Source organism: Scyliorhinus torazame, chromosome 7, assembly GCF_047496885.1.
Source record: "Scyliorhinus torazame isolate Kashiwa2021f chromosome 7, sScyTor2.1, whole genome shotgun sequence".
In the NCBI taxonomy this organism is placed as follows: Eukaryota; Metazoa; Chordata; class Chondrichthyes; order Carcharhiniformes; family Scyliorhinidae; genus Scyliorhinus; species Scyliorhinus torazame.
Window position 1 is genome coordinate 146,911,204 of NC_092713.1, and position 16,488 is coordinate 146,927,691.

Consider the following 16,488-nt stretch of genomic DNA (forward strand, 5'->3'; position numbering starts at 1 on the left):
GGAGGGGGGGTGTGAGGGAGAGTGTGCAGGTGGGAGGGGGGGTGAGGGAGAGTGTGCAGGTGGGAGGGGGGATGAGGGAGAGTGTGCAGGTGGGAGGAGGAATGAGGGAGAGTGTGCAGGTGGGAGGGGGGATGAGGGAGAGTGTGCAGGTGGGAGGGGGAATGAGGGAGAGTGTGCAGGTGGGAGGGGGGATGAGGGAGAGTGTGCAGGTGGGAGGGGGGATGAGGGAGAGTGTGCAGGTGGGAGGGGGGATGAGGGAGAGTGTGCAGGTGGGAGGGGGCATGAGGGAGAGTGTGCAGGTGGGAGGGGGGATGAGGGAGAGTGTGCAGGTGTGAGGGGGATGAGGGAGAGTGTGCAGGTGGGAGGGGGAGGGGGATGTGGGAGAGTGTGCAGGTGGGAGGGGGGTGTGAGGGAGAGTGTGCAGGTGGGAGGGGGGGTGAGGGAGAGTGTGCAGGTGGGAGGGGGGATGAGGGAGAGTGTGCAGGTGGGAGGAGGAATGAGGGAGAGTGTGCAGGTGGGAGGGGGGATGAGGGAGAGTGTGCAGGTGGGAGGGGGAATGAGGGAGAGTGTGCAGGTGGGAGGGGGGATGAGGGAGAGTGCAGGTGGGAGGGGGGATGAGGGAGAGTGTGCAGGTGGGAGGGGGGGATGAGGGAGAGTGTGCAGGTGGGAGGGGGAATGAGGGAGAGTGTGCAGGTGGGAGGGGGGATGAGGGAGAGTGTGCAGGTGTGAGGGGGATGAGGGAGAGTGTGCAGGTGGGAGGGGGAGGGGGATGTGGGAGAGTGTGCAGGTGGGAGGGGGGTGAGGAAGAGTGTGCAGGTGGGAGGGGGGGTGAGGGAGAGTGTGCAGGTGGGAGGGGGAATTAGGGAGAGTGTGCAGGTGGGAGGGGGGATGAGGGAGAGTGTGCAGGTGGGAGGGGGAATGAGGGAGAGTGTGCAGGTGGGAGGGGGGATGAGGGCGAGTGTGCAGGTGGGAGGGGGGATGAGGGAGAGTGTGCAGGTGGGAGGGCGGATGAGCGAGAGTGTGCAGGTGGGAGGGGGAATGAGGGAGAGTGTGCAGGTGGGAGGGGGGATGAGGGAGAGTGTGCAGGTGGGATGGGGATGAGAGAGAGTATGCAGGTGGGAGGGGGGATGAGGGAGAGTGTGCATGTGGGAGGGGGAGGGGGATGTGGGAGAGTGTGCAGGTGGGAGGGGGGGTGAGGGAGAGTGTGCAGGTGGGAGGGAGGGTGAGGGAGACTGTGCAGTGGGAGGGGGAATGAGGGAGAGTGTGCAGGTGGGAGGGGGGATGAGGGAGAGTGTGCAGATGGGAGGGGGGATGAGGGAGAGTGTGCAGGTGGGAGGGGGGATGAGGGAGAGTGTGCAGGTGGGAGGGGGGATGAGGGAGAGTGTGCAGGTGGGAGGGGGGGATGAGGGAGAGTGTGCAGGTGGGAGGGGGGATGAGGGAGAGTGTGCAGGTGGGAGGGGGGATGAGGGAGAGTGTGCAGGTGGGAGGGCGGGATGAGGGAGAGTGTGCAGGTGGGAAGGGGGATGAGGGAGAGTGTGCAGGTGGGAGGGGGGATGAGGGAGTGTGTGAAGGTGGGAGTGCGGGATGAGGGAGAGTGTGCAGGTGGGAGGGCGGGATGCGGGAGAGTGTGCAGGTGGGAGGGTGGGATGAGGGAGAGTGTGCAGGTGGGAGGGTGTGTGTGGGAGAGGGTGCAGGTGGGAGGGGGAATGAGGGAGAGTGTGCAGGTGGGAGGGGGGATGAGGGAGAGTGTGCAGGTGGGAGGGTGTGTGTGGGAGAGGTGCAGGTGGGAGGGGGGATGAGGGAGAGTGTGCAGGTGGAGGGTGGATGAGGGAGAGTGTGCAGGTGGGAGGGGGGATGAGGGAGAGTGTGCAGGTGGAGGGGGGATGAGGGAGAGTGTGCAGGTGGGAGGGTGTGTGTGGGAGAGGGTGCAGGTGGGAGGGGGTGAGGGAGAGTGTGCAGGTGGGAGGGGGGTGAGGGAGAGTGCGCAGGTGGGAGGGGGGTGAGGGAGAGTGTGGATGGTATCATCCATCCGCGGATGCCACATGTCAGCCGCCCTGATATGGCAGGATGGTGACGAGGACACGGCCGCAGGTTGCATGTGGCTGATGGGCACAGGCGAGTGGCACACTGGTGAGCAGTACGGTGTGAACTGACCGTTTGGCGCAGACAGTGACCAGGAGTTAGGCTGGCTGCGTGTCTGCAGTGCGACCAGGCCACCGGGGCACACAGGTATCCCATGCAACCTGGCTGGCGAGGTGTGGAAGAACCTTGGTGTAACATGTCGTTTCTCTGCCCCTCACCACCCTCCTGCAAGTCACCATGTATGCCAACCAGACAGCGATGTTCACTGCCGTGGTTGGAGCCGCAGATCTGCAGTTTGCCATCTGGCAGCGTAGAGTCAGACGGCCCACAGTGGCTGCAGATGCAGCGGTCGCCGGTGCAGCAGAGGGGATGGCCGCGGAGTGGCCCGTCGTCGACGCGCAGGCCGCAGGCGCTCAAGACCCGAATGTACAGGGGGATGCCGAGGGGAACATTGACCGCCAGACGGCGAGGAATGCAGAGGAAGTGCTTGGGGGGAGCAGGAGGAGGAGGAGGAGGAGCAGGTGGAGCAGGAGGATCCACTGATGGTGGTGCCAGGGCGCCACAGACGGCCAGCAAGGCCGAGGGTGTACCGTGACAGAATGTCGTTCGAGGCCCTAACGGACATCACATGCAATAGGAGACTATGGCTCAGCAGGGAGACGGTCGCACATATATGCCAGCTCGTGGCGCACCTCGCACCATGTGGAATGGGAGGAGGACACGTGATACCAGTCTCTGACAAGGTGACGGTGGCCCTAAACCTTTATGCGACCGGTTCCTTCCAGGCGCCGAGCGGGGACCTATCCGGGATATCACAGGCATCGGTCCACAGGTGCATCAGGGCCGTCACCGACGCCCTGTACGCCATCGCGGACAGGTACATTCAATTCCCCGAGGACCGAGCACAGCAGGAAGCACGGGCACGTGGATTCGCCAAGGTGGCCGGGATATTGATGGTCCAGGGTGTCATTGATGGTGTGCACGTCCCCATGCGCCCACCTGCAGACAACAGGGAAGTGTTCATGAACAGAAAGGGCGCACACTCCATGAACATTCAGGTGGTGTGCGACCCCCACATGACGATCATGCACGTGTGTGCAAAGTACCCCGGCAGTGTGCATGACGCCTACATTCTGGCACAGTCGTTCATCCCCGCAATGTTCGATGGATGCCCCCCCCTGGCTGAGGGGCTGGTTGCTGGGCAACAAGGGCTCTCCGTTGAGGTCATGGCTGCTGATGCCAATACGGAGGCCTCACACCAACGCGGAGAGCCTATACAACGAGGCCCATGCAGCAACCAGGGGTGTGGTGGAGCGGTGCTTCGGGCTGCTGAAGATGCGCTTCAGATGCCTGGACCGATCAGGAGGGGCCCTGCAGTACCATCCTGACAGGGTCGGTCGTATAGTTGTGGTCTGCTGTGCGATGCACAACATTGCCATGCAGAGGGGAGATGACCTGGTGGAGGAGCCGGAGGAAGGACCCGACGGCACCGGAGCCAACGCAAACGAGGGGGCTGGGGAAGAGGAGGATGCGGAGGAGGGGGTTGATGGCGCGCATCAGGGTGGGGGAGGGGCGCAGGACACAGACACTGCCCGGCTGCTCGTTACGTCCAGGAGGCTGCGCGACGGCACCGCCGCGGACAGCGGGCACATGACGCGTTGGTGGCCGCACGGTTCATGCACTGTGGGGGTGGGATTTGCTGAACACTGCCACTTGCACCGTCACTGCTGCACACGGGCACTCCGGTGGTCACAGCCTTCATGACGGATATTTCACCACATGCCCGTTGGGTGGCTGCCGTCGGTGTACTGAGGACAACGGTGTCCGATTATGGGAGGCAGGGGGGGAAAGGGTCAGCACATCCGGAACAGACCTTGAACGGCTCGTATACCACTATGCCAATTGGGCACCCTCACGAGCCCCCTGGCACCGGACATAGCACACAGTCTTACAAGTCAAATTCAACAGTGAGTTTATTCGTGTGGTTAACATAGGTGCCCTACCCACTACAACTAGACTGTGCCCTGCACCCGTGCCAACTTCTTACGTGCCCAACGTCTTTGCCAAACGGGCCCTACCACTGCGTCTAGGTGTGTTCCCAGATGGTACAGCAGGAGTGGAGGCGGACTGCTGAGAATCACGCCCTTCGACATGGCTCCCCGTCGGCACACGTTTCCTGGGGCGGCCCGGCTTCGATGGGCCAGGCTGCTCGGCGGGCGTGCTGGATGGCGTGGTGCCACCCTGACCTGCCCACTCCCCACCAGATGCGGCAGGGACGGAACGGAGGGAGGCCGAGTGTACCGGGACATCCCTTGATGGAGCTACCGGGACGGGCCCCAGAACCGCCTCCTCCCTCGGGGAGCCCGGTGGCCCCCAGGCCTCACTGTGGGACGGAGATGCGATCGGAGACATGCCCCGTCACATCACCGACACCTGGCGCTGCCAGTCCTGGAGGCCTGCAGTGGTATCGACCACGGTCCGAATGTTCGCCGAGATGGAGCCCAGGGAGTGCCACATTCCTGCCAAGGATTGTGCGATCTCGACCTGTGAGTGCACGACGCCATCCATCACGTGCGCCAGGTGGTCAGTGCTCTCCGCGACTGACTGCTGGGACTGTGCCATCGCTTGCTGGGACCGGGCCATGGCATGGTGAGACTCAGCCAGGGCCCCGAGAGCGGCGGCAATGTCCTGTTGGCTCTGTGAGATGGCTGCCTGTGAGAGGGCAGCCCTCTCCTGGGCCATGGATGACGCGTGCACGTTAAGCCCAATGCCTTGCAGAACCTGACCCATGGCCGAAACCCTTTCACCAATTGCCTCCACCGCGGACGCCACCCGTGCGGTGTCGGCCTGGGTGGCTGCGATGAGCGGCACCACTCCCTGCTCCTGGACGCGGATAGACTCCTCCAACTGCGTGTGCAGGTCCTGGAAGATGGCCCTCATCCCGTTATTCAGTCCCTGGGTGTCCACATGCATCGGTTGTCCGGGTGGGTCAATTACATCCAGGAACCCGGGAACCGTCTGGGTGGCAGCTGGTTGCTGGGCCTGGGCTGCGCTCCGACCGTCCAGCCCCTCGGCTGCTCCAAACTCCACCTGCTGTACCGGCTCGGCTGTGGGGTGCGCACCAGACAGTGACCCGGGAGCCTCATCACTTATATGCCCAACCGAGGTGGGTGTCTCTGTGATGGTGAATGGTGTGGGAGACAGCAGTGCCGCAAACTCGAGGTCATCATCCGTCAGGAAGTCTGGTGTGTACTGATCCCCCTCATGGCGCAAGCTCCATGCGGGCCGGCGCAAGCTCCATGCGGGCCATGTCGTCTTGACCTCCAGGTGGATCCAGCGGGTGTGTGGCCGTGATGTGCGCTTCGACATGACGGGGTCCTAGGGCCCGACCATGACCGTATGCGCCCCCTCCACCTACAACTCCCTCTCACTCACTGTCCCAAGGCCCTGAAGAGGTGCCTTGGATTTTTCTCCTACTACGCCCAGTGGGTCCCCCAGTATGCGGACAAAGCCCGCCCACTATTTAAGGCCACCCTCTTTCCACTGGCAGCCGAGGCCCGCCAGGCCTTCAACTGCATCAAGGCGGACATCACCAAAGCTGTGATGCGCGCGGTGGACGAGTCCGTCCCCTTCCAGGTGGAGAGCGATGCCTCAGAGGTCGCTCTCGTCGCCACCCTCAACCAAGCAGGCAGACCGGTAGCGTTTTTTTCACGCACCCTTACCACCTCCGAAATTCGACACTCCTCGGTCGAAAAAGAAGCCCAAGCCATCGTGGAAGCCGTGCGGCACTGGAGGCGCTACCTCGCTGGTAGGAGGTTTACCCTCATCACCAACCAACGATCGGTTGCCTTCATGTTTGACAATACACAGTGGGGCAAGATCAAGAATGACAAGATCTTGAGGTGGAGAATCGAACTCTCCACCTATAACTACGATACAGTATTTCATCCTGGGAAGATCAACGAGCCCCCAGATGCCCTGTCCCGCGGCACATGCACCAGCGGGCAACATGACCGACTACGGGCTATCCACGATAACCTCTGCCACCCGGGGTTCACCCGGCTCGCCCATTACATCAATGTCCACAACCTTCCCTACACCACCGAGGAGGTCAGAGCTATAACCAGAGACTGCCAAATCTGTGCGGAGTGTAACCGCACTTCTATTGACCGGATAAGGCCCACCTGGTAAAGGCATCCCGGCTCTTTGAATGCCTCAGTATCGATTTCAAAGGGCCCCTCCCCTCCAATAACCGCAACACGTACTTCCTTAACATCATAGATGAGTTCTCCCGCTTCCCGTTTGCCATCCCCTGCCCTGATATGACCACCCCCACTGTCATTAAAGCCCTGCATAGTGTCTTCACCCTGCTTGGTTTCCCCAGTTATGTCCACAGCAACAGGGGCTCGTCGTTCATGAGCGACAAACTGCGTCAGTACCTGCTCAGTAAGGGCATCGCTTCGAGCAGGACTACCAGTTATAACCCCAGGGGAAACGGGCAGGTGGAGAGGGAGAATGCGACGGTCTGGAAGACCGTCCTACTGACCCTGCGGTCCAGGAATCTCCCAATTTCTCACTGGCAGGAGGTCCTCCCCGATGCACTCCACTCTATTAGGTCCCTCCTTTGGACGGCCACAAACTAGACTCCTCATGACCGTTTGTTCGTTTCCCTAGGGGAGCTACCTCAGGGGCCTAGCTCCCGCCCTAGCTGATGACACCGGGTCCAGTCCTCTTCCGAAAACATGTTCGGAGCCATAAGACCGACCCCCTGGTAGAGAGGGTCCAGCTCCTGCACTCCAACCCACACTATGCGTACGGCGAACACCCCGATGGCCGGCAAGATACCGTCTCCCTCCGGGACCTGGCGCCTGCAGGCTCCAACACCACTCCCACTCCTGCATCCCCCACACTATGTCCCATCCAACCTCCCATGTTCAGCGCCCCCACCCCTTTATGGTTCCCGCGCTCCCTCCCACCCACCGCACCGGTCCACAGGAATGAAAGCTCCGGAAGAGCTGCTCCCGGAGTCCACGCCTGTGCCTGATCCGGACCCACTTCCACAGCCACCCGAAATGGCTGCAACACCAGTGCTTCGGCGGTTGCAACATACGATCCGGGCACCGGACCGACTGACTCTATGAGCCCGTCACCCCCGCCGGACTTCATTTTTAAACAGGGGGTGAATGTGGTGAATGTATAATTACTGATAATTCACCAGTGCACTGTGTTATGTTATTAACCCTGTGGGTTCTACCTATGGGCCATTGTGTGGCTTCACCCACAGGGGATATGTTGGGGCATGTACGGGCTCCGCCCATGGCTCCACCCCCTTTACAGGAAGTCTAAGAGCTGCCGACCTGCGGGGCAGCCTTCAGTGTTGTACCGGTCACAGGCAGGCTCAGTTCTAAGCTGATTAATGCCACAGTTTACTTCTCCACGTGTCTTCGAGTGAATTGATGGTCGCATCAGGCAGCTCATCACCATCTCCTCAATTCCTCAATTAGGGATGGACAATAAATGCTGAACTAACCAGCGACACCCATGTCCCATGAATGCATAAAAAAATTGTCTGTAGACTTCTATACTGCAGTAATACTTAGTTGGTTGTAAAATGCAGTGGAGCATTTATTCATCATGAAAGACAATACATAAGTGCAAATCCTTCTGTTTTAGTGTTATGCTTTTTAAAAATGGAGTACTATTGGGTGGTAAATATGCTGGGTGTGGTTGAATGGAAATGAAACGGAGTCCTGTTTTGGACACGTTAAGTGGGGATTCCCCGGTGCTTGCAGCACTAAGAATGACCCCGCTATGAAATGGGACTCTGCTTCGCCTTGGTGAGGAACACCTCGCTGCAGCTGCATGAGCTCAGCTTGCTTGTGCAGGAAGAGATCAGGGCTCCATTTTTAAATGGCGCCCCGATCTGTGAATCCCCACCGCAGCCTCCAGATATCCCCAACACCCCAACTATGTGAAGAAGAACAAAGGAGTTCTGAACAACATTTAACTGTCAACCAATGCAGATTATTTGTATAATTTGCTGTTTGCTGAATGTTGTGCAGTAAAATGGTTGCTGCGTTGCCTATATAATGGCAGTGGCAGTACCTCTCTAATAATTCATTGAATATGGTTTGGGATGTGCCCAAGGGTATTTCTTGCAATATGTAAAAACAAATGTTTCCTACATTTACGGTTCACTCGAGTCACTGATCAATCATGCTTATTGCCAATTGCACCAATAAAGATATTAGATTTTTTAACCTTTTAAAAATGCATTTATATGATTTAATCCATTTAGAATCCAGAGGGATATGGTTAACTCAAGGGTAGTTTAAATGAACTGATTTTGTTTTGATTCTGAATGAGCTCTTCATTTGTTATTTTAACAAGCCATAACACTGTTACTTGCAGGCATGACTTAACCTTTAACCTCGTGTCATATCAGGTATGCCAGAATTAGACATCAGCTACCCTGCTGCTTGAATGGTTTTGTAGAATTTCTGCCCATCACCAGTATCAAGAAAATCACTCACAATGACACTGAGAATTGTTATCTTTATTTCCCACTGATGCCATTAGTTACAGGTTATTACTATTGAAAATCAACTGTCACCTTTAAGAAATTCTCATAGCCTGGAATACATTCACCTGGAAAATATTCAGGTGTCGAAATGAAACCGATATGCTGTTTAATCCACTGTAACTTCAAAGCCTTGTACCAGAAATGGTTGTGAATAAACTTTGAGACATTAGAGTATAAAAATGTTTAACTCCCGCCTAAAATGGTGCCCACCCAAAGCCAATGTTTGGAGGCCCAAATAGTTTCAGTTTTAGATTTCACTCGTATTCAACTGAGGGGTTTAATGCCCCAAATGGGTGCTGTATTGTGCTGTATCACCCTGTAGTTTTAGAAGACTGAAAATTCACCAGAAGATTGGTCTCACTGGGGGATTTGCAAGGGTTTGGAGGTCATGCGGCAAAGCGGGAGTAAGAGTGGGCCGGTAGCAGGCTCTCTTCCTCCAGTTTCAAAGGAGAACTCTTCTGGCCCCCACAAAAATCCCTTCCAGAAATTTTGCAGGCCATTTTCAGATGACTTCCAGGGGTCCATTTCAGGCTAATCAATGCCTGGTACAAATGGGCCTAAGCATGTGTGGCTTCTCTTCACCCATTTGCATTTTAAAATGATTATCAGGGTTTTATCACCACCACGAGACTCCATTTTGCACATTTAAATAATCCCCCCCCCCCACCTGTTTGTAATGAAAATGCTGTGTGCCCATTTATAAGTTTGCCTGACTAGTCTGTACATGGAACTAAAAGGGTGTGAGAATACAGCTCTTTTTCTTGAAGGCTACTTTTGGATATGTTTTCTGATGAATCTGACTTGTTTTATTTCCTTTCACCTGTTTTGAAGCTCTTATTTCCTTTATTTTTATTTGCCATCAAAGATTTGTTTTATTTATCTGGAGGTAACTGCGAATGGAACCTCAGGGATTAGGTGTATTGATCTGTTGTCTACTCTTTGTCTGTTTGAAGTCACCTTGCACTGATGGACAATTCAGTGAGTCAATGTTAATTCACTGTTTTGTTTTTGCTCTCTGTGGTCTGATGATAACCCTGCCATTCCCTTAAGTAACGACAACAGAAGGCAAGAAAATAAATGGAGCTAACCTATTCACATTAACGTTTTCCGAGCTCATCTTGCTAAATGCATAGCCACTGAATCTGACGGGAACAGGTGGCAGGTCCACGACTAGAAAGACCGATCGCAGTTTTTGTCTTTCACTCTGTTATCTAAAAGAAAAGCTCAAATGAGCTTCAGTAATGTATTGGAGGCAAAGTTGAACTTTGAGCTGGAGTAAAAGAATAATTGTGATGGTGTACAATTGCTTACAAAAAGATGCCTCTGCTCTAGAGTGACTGGAACTGCCCTCTTGTTTCTTTTCTTGGCAAAATAAAAATCAATTTAAACTCTCAGAAACTTAGCAATTCTTATTATTCTCAGCTTTAGAAAAGAAGTATGAACAGTCAGTGATAATAAGATATTACCTCACTAAATAATTGCTATTTTACAATGGGATGCGTCCCTGCTCTGCCAGGAGCCAGCAAATTTTCATCTGCATCGTATGTGCATCACGGTAGGGCACGGTAGGGCTGCGTAGGGCAGCATGGTAGCATTGTGGATAGCACACTTGCTTCACAGCTCCAAGGTCCCAGGTTCGATTCCGGCTTGGGTCACTGTCTGTGCGGAGTCTGCACATCCTCCCCGTGTCTGCGTGGGTTTCCTCCGGGTGCTCTGGTTTCCTCCCACAGTCCAAAGATGTGCAGGTTAGGTGGATTGGCCATGATAAATTGCCCTTAGTGTTGGGTGGGGTTACTGGGTTATGGGGATAGGGTGGAGGTGTGGACCTTGGGTAGGGTGCTCTTTCCAAGAGCCGGTGCAGACTTGATGGGCTGAATGGCCTCCTTCTGCACTGTAAATTCTATGAAATCTATGTTATAAATAGCTCTACTATTGTAAATCTAACTCAGCATTGTTCTGAGTAAGTTACCTTTGGACAGCAGCACATGGTTACAATTCACTCTGTAGCCTAACATGGGACATAACATGTACTGGTGGTTGTTGACTGACTCAGAGAATATCAGAAGCGAGACTTTGTTCTAAAAACTCTCACTGCAACCATCACATGTTATTTATGGCTGATTTGTGAATAGGGGAAATATATGGGTGGGATTCTCCGGTTTCCCCAGTCACGTATTTCTCGGCGGCGCGCTGTTCGCTAGCGGCGAGATTCTCTCTTCCTGTCGCTTGTCAGTGGGATTTCCCATTGAAGCCAACCCATGCCGCTGGGACACCTGTGAGCGGGGATGCACTGCCAGTGGGAAAAGAGAATCCCAATGAACTATCTTGACAGTAACATTTAAAACGAATACTCCTTTTACAGAGAGGATCTGAAGGGTTTTATCTTGCAAATTTCATTGATTTTGATATGATAAATGACAGTGTATGAATGTACAGGTGAAAAATATGTCAGTAAATTTTGGATTTTCCTGGTCAGATCTGTCAGATTTTGGGTGGTAGTGTAAAAGAATGGTTGGGGAACTTTTCCTTTGATGAAAAATGATCATTTCAACTTTCCACGGTGCACCAGACTCGCCGAATCTAAATAAAAGCAAATTCCTGCGGATGCTGGAATCTGAAACGAAAGAGAAAATGCTGGAAAATCTCAGCAGGTCTGGCAGCATCTGTAGGGAGAGAAAAAAGCTAACGTTTCGAGTCCGATGACTCTTTGTCAAAGCTAACTTACAGAGAAAGTGGGAAATAGTTGTAGCGTGGGGAGTGGGGGTATCTTTCACTAGGAGCGGTCCTTGCCACTGGCTGGGCTCTCCGTAGGGCAGATGATGTCTGATCAGGAGGCACCTGTCAGCAGGTAGGCAGTTGAAGGATATCTGATGGCCTGACAATGTGACATTGATCCCTTCTCCTCACCCCATACCAGAAATTGGATTAGACCCTCAGGTGGTACTTAATTGACCACTTAAGGGCATCAGTTGGTCTATGTCTGGAAGGACAATCTCAATCTCTCTGTCCTTGTCCTTGGCCTGTCCAGGCCGTACCTTCCCGATGGATCAAAAGCTCCCAGCTCTGGTGGGCTGGGAGGTGGAGGATTTAAATTCTGCCAATTGTTTAAAATCCAAACTACTTGGGAACTTCTTTGATTTTTAACTCCATTGCCATTATTCATGCCTCAAAGTGAGATTCAAGAACAGTGAAGTGGTGGGGAAAGGTTTGAAGCAGGTTGGAGGACTTCCTCTTCAGTCTGTTCCTGGGCCTGGGCAAGGTGGCTATTAATAGCTCTAGGCAGCAAGCCAGGAAGGGGGTCATTAGACCCCATTGTCTTTTCCTCTTTCGTTGTTACATCCATGCCCATGTCTCCTTAGTGAGAGACTGTTGGGCACCACAGGGGCTAGAGATTGTGATTTCCCTACAAAATATTATTTTATTTTAACACGCCTTGTTTTGTTACGGGTTCCTTTAAGGGGCTGTTCATTTAATTCTAGATTGGATTAGCTTTGTGTATTGCCACGCGTACCGAGGTGCAGTGAAAAGTATTGTTCTGCATACAGTTCAGACAGATCATTCCATACATGAACAAAAATACATAGGGCAAACATAATACTTTGCTTTCTGAAGTCAATGACCAGCTCTTTAGTTTTGCCGACATTGAGGGAGAGATTGTTACACCACTCCACGAGGTTCTCCATCTCCCTCCTGTACTCTGACTCATCTTTGTTCCAGATCTGACCCATTACAGTCGTGTCATCAGCAAACCTGTAGATGGAGTTGGAGCCAAATTTTGCAATGCAGTCGTGTGTGTATAGGGAGTACCCCCCATGGGGCTATGTATGCAGCCTTGCGTACTCAAAAGGCTCCACTGGCACAAGGTTTGTGTGGAGTCAGGAGATATATATCTGTAAAATTTCACTCTGTGAAGAGGTAAAGACTGGCTTTGGAATCTTCTTTTCTCAACTGGCTATCAGAAATCGAACAGCTTGATGCTCAAGCAGTAGTAGAACCCACAATCAGGATCTGTGGCCCCTGAGCAAACCCCAGGACAATAAAAGGGAAAGACACAGACAAAAATCTTTCTCTTCCTTTCAACTGGGATTGTTCACATTCCAGAAAGGAAGAAAAGAGAAAGACTCCTGACTCATTGCAGCATCCAGGTTAACTCTGGCCTACCAAACAGGATAATTGAACTTGAACAGAGTTCCCAAAAGAGAAAGCACTTCACCAGTTGATTTTTCAACTGAGAGAAGAGACTTCACCCAGAAGGAAAGAAACTGTAAAAACAGATAATTGAGAATACTGCCCTGAATTGGTCCTGTATAGCTTCAAATGGAAACCAGTAGAAACTGGGAAATAGGAATACTGGTCTCAATTGATCTTGTATACCTTCAAATGGAACAATAGTAAAAACTGGGAAATAAGAATACTGATCCGAACTGTTTTTTCCTATTGGAAAGAGTCTTTAGCCATCAGTGGTTCCGATTAACTTTATTAATGTTGCAGGCTTATGTTATTAAATGTCACTAAGTGCTCACATACTACTTACGATAGAGTACACATCGAGTATGCTCTACAGTTTCAGGGTCTGGTGTATATTACACTGTTCAAAATACTACCCAGTTGCTTCTCAGTTATAAATTTGGTTTAAAAAAATCATAAACCCTGATCTCATACTGTCTTCGGCAGCACGAAGGCATAGTGGTTAGCACTGCTGCTTATGCGTCAGGGTCCCAGGTTCGATTCCCGGCTTGGGTCACTGTCTGTCCGGAGTCTGCACGTTCTCCCTGTGTCTGCGTGGGTTTCCTCCGGGTGCTCCAGTTTCCTCGCACAAATCCCGAAAGAAGTTCAGTTACGTAATTTGGACATTCTGAATTTTCCCTCCGTGTACCCCAACAGACGCTGGAATGGGGCATCTAGGGGCTTTTCACTGTAACTTCATTGCAGTGTTAATGTAAGCCTACTTGTGACAATAAAGATTATTTTAAAAATTAAAATGATCTGTAAGCTACAGTCAGATGAATTGCTCGTTCTACTCCCTTGAATGCTTTTAAGTCTTTTAGGTGCTATTGCGAGACTCCATGATGTTCACCAATTTTGTCACCAGAATTCAGGTTCTCGAACCTCACGTGTTTCAGTTTTAAACCCATATATAGGGCTGGATTTTTCAGCCACGCCTGCCTCAAGATCGCCATGGATGGGACAGGGACCATGTAAAGGTCTATTTACTTCAGGCAGCGGGAACTTCCAGTCTCCAGGTGGGCGTGGCCGAAAATTCCTGTCCATAGTGTTTGCGGTTATCAGTTTCTATAATCGGTAGGTCTAGAACCTGCAGATTCCATTCCCTGAGGTCGGATTCTGGAACATGACAGCATAGGCAATGGCATTGTAGGCTCCAGTGGACATAGATAGAAGAAGTATGTTTTGCATCCTATAACTTGCCTGAGATTACGATTATAAAATACAGAAATAACAGTGATGTTTGGATGACAGATGGGGGAAGAAGATTAAAATTGTAAACAAAGGTTTTTGTGTTTACTGTGTTCATTTATTCCAACAGGGAGTGATACCACCAAGCTGTCGCTCATGAATAAGTACAAAGAGAACTTATTAGCTACCAGCCCCGTGGACATCAACCACCAGCACACAGCTCTGCTCCCACGCAGTGCCTCCGGTGGACAGAGGAAGCGTTTTATAAGTAAATCCAGAGGTCAGTTGTTCTCTGTACTCACCATTGTTTTCTCCAGGATTTTAAAAGTAATCACACTTTTTTCTGAAAATAAAGAACGTGTGGAAAAGGGAAAACTGCCTTCAAATCACATGCATGTTTTATTTTATGACGCAAGTTGAGCGCACTACTAGTTAAATTAAAAAGCTCTGGCACAGCCTTAACAGAACCTGCAATTTTTAAAATCAATTTTGCAAGAATCAAGCATTCTTAGTTTAGATTAGCTATACCTCCAAGTACATTTCCAACTCCACTCTGTCAATTCAATTCCATTTGTGAATTTTGCAAAAGCTATGATAAGGTCATTTATACTCTGCTGATTCAGGAATTGATTCAAGTCAATTTTAAATGCTCATATCATAATACTCAAGACAATCTGAATGGGTCTTCCCATTGGCATGGAAAGGTAACTGAGAGGGCACTGGAGAAATGTGTAACTGAAGGTTTTGTGGAATCATAAAATGGTGACAGCACAGAAGGAGGCTATTTGGCCCATCGAGCATGTGAAGGCACTTGACAAGAACAATTTAGGCAGTGGATCCATTCTGCCACTCTTTTCCAAGAGTCCTCCATTCATTTTTCCTTTAGATGCTCATCCAATTCCCTTTTGAAAGTCATAGTTGAACCTGTTTCCCCCACTTGTTCAGGCAATGTATTCCAAATCGCTGCATAAATATGTATTTGCTCGTGCGGCCTTGGATTCTTTCACAAATCGCTTTAAATCGGAGTCCTCTGGTTCTTGATGTATTCACCAATGGAAACTGTTTGTCTCTATCTTATCTGTCTGGACTCCTCAGGTTTTGGAAAGCTGTGTCAAATCTTCAGAAAGCCAACTTCTCACCTAACTCAAGTCCCTCGTCCATGGAACCGTTCTCGTAAACGGGCCAATTGACACCAATTATCACTGAGCACATTGGAATTCAGTGGTGGCTTTGGAATTTATTGAGAGTCGCGTAACTCCCCTGTGCCTTCCAAAGGTTGCCCAGCAAACAGCGTTGGGTTTGACAGCAGACTGCCAGGGATGGGAGTTGGGGGGGGGGGGGTTGTCTTCATTGTCAGGCACTTTGTGCACAATCGAGGGAACCAGCAGCGTTAAGTAGGGGGCATTGAAAGTCACCCCAATGTCCTTGCCTTCTATCCCTCTGCGCCTCCAGCGATCCCTAGCCCTCACTTATCTGTAACCAGGGATCCAGTGATAGCCACCGGTGAAGTCCTTGGAACATCGCTGACAGCAGCCACTGCTCAGATTGGCTGGCAGCTCATGGCAGGCAGGACCTCTGCCCTGGGGCAGATCTCAGGAAATCTCAGGGAAAGTCCAATGCTGTCCAGTTAAGTGCCTGACAAGGTCTTAATTTCATCATACCAGTCCCACATGCAACGCATGTCTCCCACCAGTTCCCCAACAGTGGGCGAGACCCCATCACCTACATTTGATTCAGCTCTAGATGTCAGTTAATCCAGGCAAAAATAGGGACTGGCTTAGCACAGGACTAAATAGTTGGCTTTTAAAGCAGACCAATGCAAGCCAGCATTTTAATTTAATTTCATTTCAATAAGTTACTCTTTCTGCTAATTTTAGCTTATAGCTTCCTTAAATATGCACACTATTTAATTTTTACTTCTTTGGCGCAAAGTTCCTCTCAAAATCAATTTGTAACTTCTCTCAGTTTAAAAAGTTTGAGTTCCATCTCCCCTTCTGTTTTATCTCTTTTCCCTGACTGAGTGTACATGGAAAATAGAAGCAGAAGGAGGCCATTTGGTCCTTCGAGTATTGGTTCAGCTTCCATAGTTTTTCTTCATTTTATGTTGATTGAATTACAATGATGTCTGAATGAAGTATCCAGGCATTCCTGTGAAATCCAGTGAACTAATGGTAAAAGCTGGGAAGACCCACTATCGTGGCTCAGGGAGGTGACTAACTACCACCTTCTCGAGGACAATTAGGGAAAGGCAACAAGTGCTGCAACCTCCCAGTGATGCTCAGACTTTATGAAAGAATTTTATAAATGCCAACAGTGAAATAGTTTACCGAGCAAATATCGGAACATAATTGTGCAATCAAAGCTATCATTTAATTGCAGAAGTTTTGTTACAATTAGGGCCGGAATTC

The 16,488-nt window shown here is 51.4% G+C and overlaps 1 protein-coding gene across 4 annotated transcripts in view; it reads left to right on the forward strand.

Moving 5' to 3' along the window:
• astn1 (astrotactin 1) overlaps positions 1 to 16,488 on the forward strand; it is a 4,064,875-nt gene that overhangs the window by 1,480,601 nt on the left and 2,567,786 nt on the right. For all 4 annotated transcript variants that reach the window (XM_072511608.1, XM_072511609.1, XM_072511610.1 and 1 more), the window contains one exon: positions 14,211 to 14,360. In XM_072511608.1, coding sequence (XP_072367709.1) covers positions 14,211 to 14,360 — 150 coding nt within the window. The remainder of the gene's footprint in view (positions 1 to 14,210; positions 14,361 to 16,488) is intronic.